The sequence below is a fragment of the Doryrhamphus excisus genome, chromosome 4, assembly GCF_030265055.1.
Source record: "Doryrhamphus excisus isolate RoL2022-K1 chromosome 4, RoL_Dexc_1.0, whole genome shotgun sequence".
Lineage (NCBI taxonomy): Eukaryota > Metazoa > Chordata > Actinopteri > Syngnathiformes > Syngnathidae > Doryrhamphus > Doryrhamphus excisus.
In genome coordinates, this window is record NC_080469.1 from 10,150,581 (window position 1) to 10,166,892 (window position 16,312).

General features: G+C 41.2%; 2 protein-coding genes across 5 annotated transcripts in view; both read left to right on the plus strand.

The window, feature by feature from the left end:
* Window positions 1–16,312, plus strand: part of lztr1 (leucine zipper like post translational regulator 1) — a 32,411-nt gene that overhangs the window by 4,979 nt on the left and 11,120 nt on the right. For 2 of the 3 annotated variants that reach the window (XM_058070727.1, XM_058070726.1), the window contains exons 1-2: window positions 7,056–7,404; window positions 14,992–15,221. In XM_058070727.1, coding sequence (XP_057926710.1) covers window positions 15,191–15,221 — 31 coding nt within the window. In that variant the 5' untranslated portion in view covers window positions 7,056–7,404; window positions 14,992–15,190. Of the gene's footprint in view, window positions 1–186; window positions 337–864; window positions 971–1,084; window positions 1,166–1,554; window positions 1,673–7,055; window positions 7,405–14,991; window positions 15,627–16,312 lie in introns of those variants that run through there. The other variant, XM_058070725.1, reaches the window with a different exon arrangement.
* Window positions 1,565–5,663, plus strand: cldn26 (claudin 26). Of its 2 annotated transcripts, none has more exons than XM_058070729.1 (2): window positions 1,565–1,672; window positions 3,281–5,662. In XM_058070729.1, exon 2 carries the CDS (start codon window positions 3,372–3,374, stop codon window positions 4,020–4,022), a length of 651 nt encoding a protein of 216 aa, XP_057926712.1. In that variant the 5' UTR covers window positions 1,565–1,672; window positions 3,281–3,371; the 3' UTR covers window positions 4,023–5,662. The 2 variants fall into 2 exon arrangements, with proteins under 2 accessions (XP_057926712.1, XP_057926713.1); XM_058070730.1 differs by lacking the exon at window positions 1,565–1,672 and adding an exon at window positions 1,679–2,457 and having other exon boundaries at window positions 3,281–5,663.

Sequence of the window (16,312 nt, forward strand, 5' to 3'; positions counted from 1 at the left end):
ATTACTGTTGATGCGCCCTTGAGCAAGACACTGAACACCACCTAATTTCAGCTCACTCAGACATCCAATCTCATTGGCTGCATCCTTTAGAGATCAAAATGAGTAGAATTAATATAGCCATAAAGTCACTTTAGTATTGTTACTTTTTGCTATTGCAACTGTTAACTTTATTCTGTGACCCCTCAGTTACTTTGAGGCGATGTTCCGCTCCTTCATGCCAGAGGATGGCCAGGTAAATATCTCCATTGGTGAGATGGTTCCAAGTAAGCAGGCGTTTGAATCTATGCTGCGCTACATATACTACGGAGATGTCAACATGCCTCCGGAGGATTCGCTGTATCCTTGTCAAACTTAAACACTTCATTCACTTTTGATCCTTTCACTTTCTTGTCAAGATAGGTAGTTGAGTTTAGAAGAAGGCCTCCACAGTAGTTCGTGTGTTAATCGTATAAAAACATAGAGGATGCAGATGAAGCCAGTTATACAGTTAAAATCTACATTAGTTTTTCTATAACATAGGACCCATAAATTGACTGCAGTGCCATCCAGTGGTCTTTGGAGGAACTGTATAATCCACTAAATGTCCTCTGAGTTATGTACACTTGTGCCATATAATGGGATGCAATACAAGTGCTTTATCAACACTATACTTCTTGTATACAAACTATTAAATAAATCATAGTACTCTGTCATGTTGAGTGTACTGTGGAGTAAATGATGGTGCTCAATTTCTTAGGGATGTACAGTAGATGCTACAATGATCAACATTTTAAAGATAACTATGACATAAAAATGAAAGGATCAAAAGTTAAACATTGCACTTAAAATCCTGTTTGTCTTTTCCTTGACCCTTTTTCCAAACAGTTATCTGTTTGCTGCACCATATTATTACGGCTTTTCAAATAACAGGCTACAGGCTTACTGCAAGCAGAACCTGGAGATGAATGTCACTGTGGAGAATGTCTTACAGGTATTTATGTATCGGGGGGGAGGAGTCCTCAGAGCATGCAGCGACCAGATTGGTCAACACTGTCATAAGACTCGTCTACTCCCATGTTTACGTCACAACTGTCCTACGTTACAGATCCTGGAGGCAGCCGATAAGACGCAGGCCCTGGACATGAAGAAGCACTGCCTCCACATTATTGTCCACCAGTTCATCAAGGTGGGTGGGCTCATGTTCAGCGCCCTGGGGGTTTGCTGCCCACTCGCTGCAGCTGAGCTAACCTTGTAGTCACGTCATCTTTGCAGGAGACTTGACACTATTGGCCTGCTAGTGGAGCGCACTACCTCTCCTCTGTAGAGAGGAGAGTGTTTACAGGGCAGCCGGCTGAACAAGCACCTCCTGGCATAACCACGAGGCTCAAAAGGCCTCTCTTATTATTAGAGTTTATTTTCTCAAGAGCCCTTTGTCACTGATATTTTTGTTATGCTTGCTTCATATTTTTCAGCATGAGCAAATCCAGTACAGCTTTATTTGACTCTTGTTTGACTTGGGTTTTTTCCTCCTCTCCCCCCTTTTTTAATTTTTGCTCTCCTCCTCCCCTTCCAAAGGTATCCAAGCTCCCAAACCTGCGATCCCTCAGCCAGTTGCTGCTGTTGGACATCATAGAGTCTCTAGCTACACACATATCAGACAAGCAGTGTGCCGAGATGGGCTCCGACATTTAGGGTGATGGCAAGAGCTGCACTTTTTTTTCCCATTTCTCCCTGTCCTTCCATAAACTGTTTACAATATCTCTATTCCATTCCTCCCTTTTTGTATGTGAATTTGCACCTTGCATGTTTCAGTCGTACTAATGCGTCATTCATTTGATATAGTGTTTTGATTCTCATTCTGCATATCACTGTTTCAGTTGTGTGCACAGACACGTTAAACCTCTTTGTTTTGCTCCCTTTTGCCAGAGTTTTTCCCCTCAATGTTCTTCCTACCATGTTTTCCTGCTTTCACTATCAAACTACATAACTAGCATTACTCGCTCCTGGATCAACATAATTACAGGAAACCTAGAACATACAATGCTTATATTTATTCTCTCTTAATCGCTATCCACATGTGCCATGTTAACCAAAATTTACATACTTTACCAATGTTTATATGACAATACAGCAATGTATATTAAATGACATCTGTTAATAGTTAGTTACTCATGCAGGTTGCAGTGTATTTAAATCCCTAATAAAACTGCTCATTTAAAATCAAATTGGTATCTTCATAGTACTAGTGATTTATTCAGATTACAGTTTCCTTACTCCGGTTCCCTCCCACATTCCAAAAACATGCTAGGTTAATTGGTGACTCCAAATTGTCCATAGGTATGAATGTGAGTGTGAATGGTTGTTTGTCTATATATGCCCTGTCCAGCCCAGCCCTGCCCGGCTGGCGACCAGTCCACGGTGTACCCCGCTTCTCGCCCAAAGACAGCTGGGGTAGGCTCCAGCACGCCCGCAACCCTCGTGAGGATAAGTGGTAGAAATAGAATGAATGGATCAATCAAATGGGGCAAACCTCTCATAATTTTGTTACCTGGCAATGCAGAAGGTCAAAGGTCGACCTCAACAAATTATCAGGGTCAGTTTTCCACAAAATAGTGCTTGAAAGGATAAAATTATTTTTAAAAATTCAAAAAAAAAAAAAAGGTTTAACTGGCCACTCATTGAAACATACATCACTGTACTTGCAAATTCATCAATTATTGTAGTCTATTTGAAGACATTATTTAAGTAACTTTAAAAAATATCTATAATTACTGCTTTCACTATTTTATGTATGGCTTTTTTATGTGTTATTTAAATATTTTTTTTTTTAGTTGATTGACAGAAATCACAATGTTCTACTGATTTTGATGAGGTTTGCCTCAAGCTAAAGTTACCAAATATGGTCCCATACCCTATATATTTCTACATAATTTTGAATCCAATTTTCAAGTATCACTGTTGTACACTTGTCACATCTAAATGCCATAACTTATTATTAGTTTCAGGATAAATGTCTTAACAACCACTAAGCAACTTGTCATTACCTCCACTAGTCAAATCACACATTTTAATTAGAAATACATACTCCAAGAGCTGGCCTGAGTTCCACATGGCTTCCCAGAAAGAAACCATTCTAAGCCAGGCTAGATGGGCCCATGGATGCCATCAGTCCGATAGGGTTTCACTTAATAAAAGAGTTCATTGTATTCGTATTGGATGCTCAAACAAAAAAGTAGTTGTGTTGTCATGAAACGCACTCGGATTGTCTGTCTCTCAGTTGCTTTTTTTTTTTTAAATGAAGGAGCCTCAAAGGTGGTGTAACGTCAGTCAGTGGGTTGGACTCTGTGACTTTTGTGGATATCGCCACAGTGGAGCAGGGCTTGGAGGAAGAGATGGTTCTCCTTACGACTAAAACCATGCAAAGGACGGCAGTCTTTGTCACCTTCGGGGGTCTTGTCACCTCCTTGATCACAACCTTCCTCCCACTGTGGAAGACGATGAATTCAGACCTGAATGAGGTTGAAAACTGGTACTCTGGACTGTGGCACATGTGCCTGTACACTGAGGAGGTTGGGGTTCAGTGTAAGGCCTATGACTCCTTGCTGGGACTACCTGTGGATCTGCAGATCGCCAGGGTGCTCATGTTAGTGTCAGTATGCATTGGTGGTTTGGCACTGCTGGTGTCTCTGCCAGGACTGAACGGAGTCCACATGTGTTCGGACCAACCTGGAAAGAGGAGACGGCTCCTGATCTTGGGCGGGGTGCTGTCCTGGGTGTCCGGGATCACTACACTGGCTCCTGTGTCCATTGTGGCTTACACCACTGTGGTGGAATTCTGGGATGCTGGTTTTCCTGATGTGATGCCGCGCTGGGAGTATGGAGAGGCCATGTTTTCAGGATGGTTTGGAGGGTTGACACTGATCATTGGAGGGACTCTATTCTTTGTTGCTGTGTGCATGGCTGACATGCACACACACACTGTGACCAACAGCTCTCATGCTACACACAGGACACAACACTACCGCAAGACTGAGGTTTTATAATTGTTTTTTCCTTTTATTTTCTTTCCCCTCCCTTGTTTGTATGAATTTTTAAGTCAGTTAAATTTATGTATCATCTTAAAATGTCGTATTTCCGAGCCGGTTGATGTTAAAGTGACTGACACCATTTTAATCATGTGTATTTCATTTTTATATCAGACATCATGCGGTGAGTTGAAGCGTCTATATCGAGCACCATTAATCTCCACTTATTGATTTACATGAGCATTAATAATGCTTGCACATGCAGATGTAATAAACTCTAACTTAGTGTAGTTTGGAGTGTCTCTGGTATTAAAATGTGAACGCGTGTTGCATTCCACTGCTGCAGTGTTTCTGTATTGAATTTCCTCAAGGGGCGGGCCATGCCCAGGCCATGCACCCAGGGTTGTTAATGCACAATGGTGATGATTAGAATTCACAATATGTCATGCGGCGACTTGCTAACGTTTGCTGACAGGACATCAGTATGTCTGATGGTTGTTTTAATGCGGAAACACACTTGCAGGATCAATCTAACTGTGGTAGCTGACACTCAATATTTGCTCATCTTCATGCTGCCATGATGGAGTAATGCACCCTCGGGATCCTCTTGTGTCATTGACCTTGTGTTCAAGGTTCTTATTAGAGGAGACAGATCAGAATATAAAAACACTGCAGTGGAACCTCAAAAGTCAAACACCACAAAAGTGGAGTTGAACACATTAAAAATGCCTCAAAAGTGTAAAAAAAAAAAAAAAACCAAAAAAACGAGTTGCAAGCAGTTGAAAGCATCAGCGATGCTGTGAGACTGAAATGATGAGCTCCTTAAGTGCATTTTGCTGTTTGAAATGTCTTTTTTGTGATGGCAACAGGGAAAAGTGATAATAACCCTAGAACCAAACCATACATGTATTGCGGTATTAGAGTTACTCAAATAAGATAAGATATGCCTTTATTCGTCCCTCAGTGGGGAAATTTGCAAAATACATCCATATATTTTACCAATTTATTTCTACAGTGTAGACCAAAATTTAACCCATCCATGAGTAGCAGTGGGCAGCACCAACAAGACAGTAGGTGACAGTACCAATTGCATTTTATTTGTTTTCTTATATTTATATTGCATCTTATATTTGTTTCTTTATTTACTTATTCTTTGTTATTTTTATTTAATATAGAATATTATAGTACTCCATTTTCTCTTTATATTTGTACAGCAGTGAGAACTGTTACTTAAACAGAGAAATGTTACATAAATATTGCCTGTATACATACAGGTTTTATGAAAGTGACAATTTAATTATTCATTTGTTCATTTTCTATAGCATTTGCTTAGGGTCACGTTTGAGCCAGAGCCTATCCCAGTTGACTTTGGGTGAGGCGGGGTACACCCTGGACTGGTCACCAGCCAATCACCTTGCACATATAGACAAACAACCATTCACACTCACATTCAGTTGGACAGGAAACCAACTGAAGTCTAAGTATTGATCCTTTAACATTGGTATTGATCAATGTTGATACCAATGTAGGGATTGATTTTACTGATATTTGGATCGATCCGGGGTGGCACGGGGGGCTAGTGGTTAGCGTGCAGACCTCACAGCTAGGAGACCAGGGTTCAATTGGGGTTCACTGTTTGCATGTTCTCCCCGTGCAAGCGTGGGTTTTCTCCGGGTACTCCGGTTTCCTCCCACATTCCAAAAACATGCTAGGTTAATTGGTGACTCCAAATTGTCCATAGGTATGAATGTGAGTGTGAATGGTTGTTTGTCTATATGTGCCCTGTGATTGGCTGGTGACCAGTCCACGGTGTACCCCGCCTCTTGCCCAAAGACAGCTGGGATAGGCTCCAGCACTCACGCGACCCTCGTGATGAAAAAGCGTTAGAAAATGAATGGATCGATCCGCCCTCACGTTACTGATCGGTGTTGTGAACACATTAATTTTTCTAAGAACGTTGAACTGAACGCAAGGGTATTTGTAAATAAAGATGTTCAAAATTTACTCGTTCCTAGATGAGAGATACTTGCACTCCTTCTCCAACAGCCTGTTGTTGTCACTGCCCACATTTTACCAGTGGGCGGCGCGACACATGAAGTATACTTGACTTGCTTTCCACAGCATTACTCACAAAGCATTACACAATCCAGCAATGCTCTTTTTTGCCGCTTTGTACTGAGCTGTGGACAGCTGCACAGAAAGCTTTCTAGATCTTCCAGAATCTGCACCTCTTTCTGCAGTATTTTCGTGGACTGTTTAATTTACTCCACCGCCGTCCTCCTCTAGGTACTGTATGCCCACTGAAATATCAGGTTTACACACGTTAAGAGTACACAAGAGTATAGTACAAAGCAAAACTGCCAAATCAGGGCAATACGAATCAGAAGTTATGTACAGTATTGCACAGTTTATTGTACACAGTTTTTATTATAGAGTCTGACAGCTGCAGGAAGAAGAGACCTGCAATATCTCTCCTTCGCACACTTTGGATGTATCATCCTGTCAAGAATGGAGCTTTTTGCGGTGAGACTGTGTTGGAGGAGGTAGGAGTCACCTCCTCCACCTGTTCCAGAGGACATCCTGGGACAGAGCTGGTCTTCTTAATCAGCTTGTCCAGCCTCTTCCTATCAGGTGCTGTGATGCTGCTCCCCCGGCAGACCACACCATAGATGGCAGAGGCCATCACAGAGTTGTAGAAGGTTTTAAAACCCACACAAACACAAAAAGAACATGCAAACGCGCAGACTTGCAGTTGTTCTGTTTGCTTGTGGTTCATACAGGAGTACACATTCAGTACAAGTCTTGTGCAAGTGTAACAATATCCAGCCAAAGCTTGCAAACACTATGAAAACCTGGAGAACATGCAGTTGGGGCAGCCAGTGCAGTAAAGGGATCTTTAATCAGGATTAACTGGCAACTCAAGTCTTTACCATCTGAAGGCGAGGCTGAAAAGACCTGCACTGAAAAGCAAGCAGCGACTGTGCTTGTGTGTGTGTGTGTGTGTGTTTGGGAGGGGAGGGAGGTGCGGGGAGGAGGGAACGGTGAGAATTCATGCTGTGTTAGCATCCCCTCAGCAACTCCATCAATACTGCATACAGCTAAGAAACTGGCAAAGGTCCTTTGTGGTGCATTTGCAGGCTCGGCCAGGGAAGGAGAGCTACTCCCACGACTGGTCGAAGCAGTCTGCTGCTGCTGCTGGAGGGGGGCTCACACACACACACACACACACACACTTAAGCACACACTCCAGAGCCTCTGCTGCATCAGAAGGGACACACGAACAAGGAATACTCCAGTGGAGAAGAAGAAAAAAGGATAGTTGGGGGAGTTGTGCTAATATGTTAACATGCTGTGCATTGGACCTGACACTACACCTACTTCATGATCACTGCTCTCTTTGGTAAGTATTTTTGATTCTAATAGGATATCAAATTGTTTGAATGACTGGGTGAGGGGGGAAATGACACATTAGAAACTTCAGCTGTTAATGTGTGTGTGTAGGCCTGAGCTTTATTGCTTTAGAAAAAAACGCTTTCGTGGAAATCTTGAGTTATCACCCAAAATTGAAGTCGATTCCGATTTGAAAGACCCAGGATACAATTAGGAAAACACAGATATATCTAGTGTGTTGTGTACTACGTAGGAAGTTCAGTACTAACCACCATTCACCTATGTTTAACCGTTCATAGATAGAGATACACCAGGGCTCCCCCTATAGTTGTGAAGTGGAATTAATTGCTATTGCGCAATACAAATTGACTGCAGTTGATTTGCAGTTCTTGTTGCATCATGTCTTTGTCCATAATTTTTCCACAAATGATATTCCATTATAATATTTCATATCAAATAATCTTTAAAATGATTGTATGTATTTTTTCATGTATGCTACCACATAGTAGAGTGTTGTGGAATGTAAATGGTAGTAACTAGATTGAAAAACTGAAAAAAGTAGATATTCAGTGATGATTAATAGTTACTATTAAAACTTACAATTAGTTTAGGTTCTGCTGTGATAATTGTGAAAATTTGCTAACCGAATCAGATGCTAACCAAATAAATTTTCACATTTTTTTAAACTAATCCATTCCAGAAAAAACATGTTTTAGTTTTCTAGTTATAGTTGTATGTGCAAAAAAAAATTAAAAATGCATATAAATAAGGAATGGAACATTTAAGTTTACTTTTACCCTCATTGAAGTGATTGTTGACAAAGACACAATGAGGCAGCAAGACCAACACGGACACCGTCTTTGTGTTGTACCATGAGTCCGTCCATCGGACGATTGAATGCAAAATTTGGTATGCATTTGTCAGGGACTGAGAAATACTCATATGTGAAATTTGAACAAGATTAGTTGAAAAACATGGCTATCAAGCACCAAACAACATTTGGCAAGACTTACAGTATATCGCAAACAATTGTCCATAAGTCTATACCATTTGTCTGATTATACAACTGGTGATATTTGGAAGACATGTTTCCTAGCTTGTCTTTCAAATATCAACCTAGGTTGGAGTCATTAATTTGTTGCAGAATCTGTGACTCTAACCAAAACAGTCACTAACTGAATCAATTTTCTCCATAAGAAATGATATAAATCCAATTAATCTGTTCCAGAAAGCCACAAATGTTAACGTCAAGTGATTCTTGACGTGACTGTCCCCAAAGACACAATGTAACAGCGAGATCAACCACCACCAGTTTTGCTTTGACTTATTTTTTGAATTCAATAATTTCTCACTCCAATAATGTAACCCAAAAGATTTTGATAAAGATTCAAGAAATAACTAATGACAAAACATTCCAAGTGGTGTCTTGCTGCAGAAATAATTAAAAAACTATAAAAATTAGTTTTGTGTTTTTGAGAGTCAAAGTCCGTGGTCTAGAAAGTGCATGGATGGATGTTATGCAATATTGAAATTGCCACATTATGTTGCTTTAAATGGTCAATTCCTTTACATTGAAATCTTTGTAAGCTGAGTGTAAACAAAGCAGATGACCTCTGACAGCTTTTGCTCAAGAGGTGAGCGGTTTATCTTGTATTTTATAAGCCAAAAGTGAGCTAAAAGGGGCGTGGTCAGCAATGAAATGTGTGTGATTGGATTGCAATGTTGTATTTTATCAGGTGAGGATCAGAGGAGCCTAATCACTAACCTGAGAGCCCACAATCCCGACAAGGAAGTGTTTAATAAAACCAGCAGTTTGATGGTGGCTATTAGTCTCCTTCGGTTTGTCGTTAGAACTATACAGTTAGTGTGTTTTGATATGTGGAGTCGAGATTGTTGGTGCTAAACATTCCTGCTTTGCTTGGTCAGTCAGGTTGTGGCTCGGCTGGCCACCGACCGACCGAACCAACGAGTTGAATTTGCAAATTCTTTCCCGACATTCCTGTAAGTGTTCTTACATTGGCTGGAGAAATGAGTGAAAGTGACAGCTTGTTTGCAGGCTGGATTATTAGAACTGCTTGGGGACGGGCATCTGCGTCATATGTTGTGACCACCAAATCTGCTTAACCTACTTTAGTTTGGAGCAAAATAACTTGGCTTCACTGGAACAGCGTTGTGGCAACTTTCTCCCAGCCAATTTGTGGTTGATGTAAAAATACGTAATTACTGAAAGGGACAGCAATTCCTAAACGGCTGCTTGTTTTGATCACAGCTTGTCATTCTTCCAAAACAAAACACTATGAACACACAATACTGTTTATTCCACAGTTGGTGGTAGTGATGTGTGGATTGATACTGAGATGTCCATACATCCAAAAACAGATTTTCATGCTTTAAATAATTGCTGTAATGGTTGTAGTATTTCACTTTTTTTCTTAATTTATTGTTGACAATCCCATTTTCCAATATTAGATCATAGATTTTACCCTGCTCTTTCTGTTGCTGTATATTACCTTGACTATATTTTATCACATACTACAGTATTAATTGGCCCTGTACCCTAGAAACCGCCCATGAATGATACAGGAAAAGCCCAAAATGATACTGTGTCAAAGCACAGGGCAGTGATACTGATAAAATATAGACTTTAACCATGTCCAGTATCAGCCCCCATAGCTGTCCACTCAGAGCGCGCTGCTCTGGTATCGTGCCCGTGAAACAACCAATCAGAGAACAGTGCACGAGCGTGAACACATACTATAAATATTCCTAGTGCTTCTCCAGTCACCAAAAAACCCAAACTTGATTAATGGAATTTTAATTGTCAGACATTGATAAGATAAGACTGTTGCTAAAATATTATTGTTGAAATATTTTTGCAATTATTGTGTTTACACTGTTTAGATATAATACATGTAATAAACTGAAAATTTTCTGGAAACGAAATGGTCTTTTGATTAAATAGTACGTGATAATAAACTCATGATTAAATAGTATGTGATAATAAGATCATCACATGGTTTGTCTGGTATCACGCCCAGTATCATGCCCCCAAGTGTCAGTATCAGTGATACTGGCACGATACCAGACAAACCATGTCTGATACTGGCCTGATACCAGACAAACCATGTGATAACCTATAAGTATCACACCACTACCTCAATATACTTCAGAGTTTAAACTAAATATTAATATTGATTAGAAATACACTACATTTTAACATTTACCAAAAGCATTAGGTGTAATTTGCACATGTATCGCATCAGTCAGATATGCCTTTATTTGTCCCTCAGTGGGGACTATACCCACCTGAATGGCCCATCCGGACTCAATATCCCGGCAGGCTAAGATTCAATAAGTTGAAGATTTGATAAACAGGAGACTCTGCCAGACGTTCCCAGCACACCCTCACTACACATTTGGGTCTCTCAGATCTGTCCGGCATCCTCCCCCGCCATCTAATCCAACTCATCACCAGGTGGTGATCAGTTGACAGCTCTGTCTTCACCCATATATCCAGAACTTGCGAGCACAGGGCTGATGATTACAAAGTCGATCATAGAACTGCGGCCTAGGGTGTCCTGGTGCCAAATGCACTTATGGACATCCCTATGTTCGAACATGGTGTTAGTTATGGATGAACTGTGGTTTGCGCAGAAGTCCAATAACATCACACCACACGGGTTCAGATCGAGGAGGCCGTTTACACTGTCATTGCCCACATGGGTGTTGAAGTCTCCCAGTAGAACGACGGCGTCACCAGATGGGGTGCTCTCCAGCATATCCCCGATGGACTCCAAGACATCTGGGGACTCTGAACTGCCGTTTGGCGCGTACCCACAAATGACAGTCAGGACCCTTTCCCCAATGACCCTCTCGTTCACCAGGAATGGCTCCAACACAGAGGCACCAAGCCGGGGGGGTATTAATAAGCCCACAACAGCTCGCCACCTCTCCCCTGCAGCAACTCCAGAGTAGAACAAGGTCCAGCTCCTCTTAAGGAGTTTGGTTCCAGAACCCAAACTGTGGGTCGAGGCCGACTATATCTAGTCAGACTCCTTCCCCACCAAAGAAGGGACATTCCATGTCCCAAGAACCAAATTTGACCACGTCGCCCAAGCGCCCGCCCTCGACCGCCACCCAAAACGCAATGCACCGGACCCTTATGCTTGCCCCCTCAGTTGGTGGGTCTATGATGGGGAGATCCTGTGTGGCTTCTTCGGCTCGGTCCGTGAGTGGGTTCCCACGAGTGAGGGCCTAACCACCAGGAGCTCACCTGCGAGCCCCTCTCCCGGGCCGAGCTCCAGGTATCCCACATCCGGGCGAGGTGCGGTCTCTCCTCTTGCCTGTTTGTGTTCTTGTTAATTATTAGTATTATTTATGGTTTAACACTATTTCAGGGCGGCATGTCGGTCGAGTGGTTAGCGCGCAGACCTCACAGCTAGGAGACCAGGGTTCAATTCCACCCTCGGCCATCTCTGTGTGGAGTTTGCATGTTCTCCCCGTGGGTTTTCTCCGGGTACTCCGGTTTCTTCCCACATTCCAAAAACATGCTAGGTTAATTGGCGACTCCAAATTGTCCATAGGTATGAATGTGAGTGTGAATGGTTGTTTGTCTATATGTGCCCCGTGATTGGCTGGCGACCAGTCCAGGGTGTACCCCGCCTCTTGCCCAAAGACAGCTGGGATAGGCTCCAGCACCCCCCGCGACCCTCGTGAGGAAAAGCGTTAGAAAATGAATGAATGAGCACTATTTCAACAAAGAAGATGCCACGGGCTGCAAATGGTCACCTGGTCGCACTTTGGACACCCCTGCCATTGGTCAACACTTCCCCAGCTAATGATATTGTTTATGACTTTCAGTGGGAGACCCAAGGTGAATATTCACAAGTCTTTAAAAAGGTACAATCTGCAAGAAACAATAAAATGTAGTTGATGCAAAGGAAAGGTCAAGGACTCAATCTTGTTTTTATGTAAGCATAGCTATTAAGTCATTCATAAGTGGCCACAAAAGCTAAATAAATTGCAGCAAAACATACAATAGATGGTCAATAAAAACACAAGGATTGTTTGTAAGATCAGACTTGTTGCAAATCAATACAATTTACAACGAGGGATGAATAATTTGGACTGTAACGTAAGCATGACCTCAGGACAGTTGTCATGAGTAAGAAACTTAGCTTCATTCATCTCCAGCTGCAGAGAGGCCGGTCACAGTGGGGATCTTTCCACTTCCCGGTTGGAACTTTGCAGAGCACACATTCATTCACAATCACGCACTTTTTTCCCCACTTCCCTGAAGTTGAAGGACATTAAGATGTGCTCAGAATAGCAAGTAGCTTTTTTTTTTTTTTTTAACGTCACAAGGATAACTTGCTGACGGATAGCTGTGTGTTGTACAACACAACCTGCAACACATCCATAGTGGCCTGAGCTCTATGGGGAGTCACTGTATGTATGTGAGGCTCGAATACCAGAGCTGCTCGAAATGTGAGCTTGACGTGGCAACAAAACATGGGGCCCTTTCCTTTAATGTGCACTGTGACGAGGGAGTTAATAGGTGTCAGAGTGCTGTTAATATTCAACTGTCTCCCTATGAAATATGCATGAACAAAGGTAACCACGTGTGGTGAAATGTTCCCAATTAGCACAATTGCTTCCTTTTCAACATGATGAATTTGTTCCAGTTATGTAATACTGACAGATAACACAAAAACACTAAATGATGACTGGCTGTATGATACAAAAACAATTACATTCAATTATATATTCAAAGGAATTCATTTTCATCCAACAGTTCCGGTTACAGCAGGGGTCTCAAACTCAATTTACCTGGGGGCCACTGGAGCTAGGGTCTGGGCAAGGCTGGGCCACATCAGGTTTTCCAAAAAAAAAAACGCATTTATTAAAAACAGAAAAATATACAAAATTTTTCAGTGCTTTGGTTCTGATTTTCTACAATAAAAGCTCTGATAAAACATTCCACTGTTCTCAAATAGCTTAATTTTTATTTTTCTGCACAAAATAAGATGAAAATAAATAAACAAATCAAGAATAAAGAAAATCAATCAATCAGTAATAAATAAATATAATAATAATAATAAAACGGCAAATAATAAAAACTTAAGAAACCACATATAGTTGGTGGGTAGACAAATTATTTTTTTTTCAGATTAAAATTAACAAAGCATTATTAGAGCCCTGTAGACATGACAAAACACAACTATAGTCACATTTATACCTTTTTTATTTACAACATATTGCGCAACTGCAGGGTCTTGAGACACATGCTAACTCGCAAACTAGAGAGCTAGCGACCTAAATGGTAGCCTTCAAGTTATTTCCTTTAAAGTTAAATAGCCAAAAACTTACCACTTCCACACGGATAGGGAGGATAACTATTAACAGTTATTTAACCTTTAACATGAACATTAATCAAACGGAATAATTTTTTCTGTGTACATGATACCATACAGCATCCATATCAAACTTGCGCGGGCCACACTAACATTAAACTTTCATATCAAGGCGGGGGCCTCTAACTAGTGTCCTGCGGGACACATTTGGCCCGTGGGCCACGTGTTTGAGACCCCTGGGTTAGAGGAACAGCTGCAAACATAAACATAATCTGTAAACAGCCGTTGACATAAACACAATCACTGTACTACTATGGAACCAATTATGAAAATAATGTATGGCCATTTACATGAAATGAATTATATGTAGTTATTTTTATTTATTTTATTATGTTATGTTATATTATTATTACATCTTATTATTATATACACATATTATGTATCGTTTGGTTAGCATGCTGGCCATACAGTCAGGAGATCGGGAAGACTCCTGCTTGGAATCACTGCTTGGGCATCTCTGTGTGGAGTTTGCATGTTCTCCTCGTGCATGCGTGGGTTTTCTCCGGGTACTCCTCAGGTTTCCTCCCACATTCCAAAAACATGCTAGGTTAATTGGCGACACCAAATTGGTATGAATGTGAGTGTGAATGGTTGTTTGTCTATATGTGCCCTGTGATTGGCTGGCGACCAGTCCAGGGTGTACCCCGCCTCTCGCCCCAGGCTCCAGCATACCTCTGCAACCCTAGTGAGGATAAGCGGCATAGAAAATGGATGGATGAATAATTATTGTTTTATTTTTAGTATTGTTTTTTTTTTAATAATTGAAACTGGAAGTTGGCCTTGCCAAGAACCGATACCGGGCTGTGCCTGCTAAAAGGGATTAAAGTCTGAGGAGTTTCCTGCCCACCGCCCCAAAATATTGATGATTTAGTTTCCGGACCGAGCTAGTGATATTACGTTTGCTTTATGGCAAGGTTTGGCGTCATGCTAGAAAAGCATTGTTCGTCACCAAACTGTTCTGGGTGAAGTTTCCCTCGGAGGACGTTTTGGAGCAATAAAAACACCAATAAAGTGTATAGCTGCTCTGTCTATGTTAGTAATTAGGGTATAATGTTGATCACATCATAAATCTGTCAATGCTGAAAATGACAATATCCTTTCATTGGAAAGCCCTATGGATGTGATGAGTGATCATGTATCTTGATGGGAACCTGTTAATGTGGTGTTCTATTGTGTCCATGCAGACAATGTGGAGAACTTGATGTGTACGATGTCCACCGTGGACCTGCAGGGTCACATACCACCACTTCTGTGACATTTTTACATCCAAGGATTTAGAGGCCAGAAGATCTGACCCAACTCATACACCTCGTCTCTTTCTCTCTCTCTCTCTCTCTCCCCCTCCCTCCCTCTCCCTCATTGTCCCTCAATCTCGGGCACACCATGGGCGGATGCTTCTCCAAACCCAAACCAGGTGACTGTCTCTTTCTCTTTCGTACAGATACAGCTGCACAAGGTAACTTGATCCAATATACAAACTGTCCTTACAAAGTAAAGAAATATTCATGTAGAAATACAATGTGTTTATTTTTATGCATTGGTGTAGAACTGCACTGCATCATACCAAGACCGGCATCTTCATACATTGATATAGGCTGATACTGTAAGAGCAATAATCATCATAATAATTTTTTTTAACATTTGCATTTGTATTCATTATAGGAACCATGTAGCTATGCAGAAAACCAAACACAAAGCATTAGGTCCTGATATTTACCCTTACATTTTAGCTGACTACAGCTTTTTATAACACGGCCTTTGGTGCTGAGACAGGCAACAGCACGCTGAGCTTTTGACATTTTCAGATAAATAATGAAGTTAGGCTGATGTCCCTGCCTTTGTTTTTGGGGACACTGGGGACACATAACTCTTTTTTTCACATATAGTCAGGTGAGGAAGAAAAAGCAAGCACTGGAAATGCGGAAGTGTATATTTATCTTAGAAAATAAGTCTGTGTTCCAGGGGTAGTGTATCTATCTGCTGAAGCCATTTACCATCATTTCTGGTGTATAAGACGTACCGGTATTTAAACCCTGCGTTAACCTGCATAAGTTTGTGTGGGCCAAGCAGCTCTTAACTTGACAGGAGCCAATCATGAGCTATGAGAAACCACCCAACAAGCCACAAGTCATTACTCAATATAACAGTCTGACTCATAGAATCAACATCGATGGAAGGCTAAAATCATCACACAGCAGCTTAACGCCCAAAAGGTAGCTATGAAATATACAAGACAAGTACCAATGCAAGTTTAAAATACAGTCAGACTCTTGAGTAATAATGAGTTGAGTTCCCTTATGGTTCGTGATTGGCTCATGATTAGTACTACTTCCAAAATATAGGAGATGTCATAAGATTAGAACATGGTCATAAATTAGCCGCACTTCTGTATAAGTCTTGGGGTTCAAAGTTTAAGAAGAAAGTAGCATCTTATATACCAGAAATTATGATATTTCCAGTTTGACTTATTTTGAAGAATGCTTACCCATCTTTAAACAGCGTTAT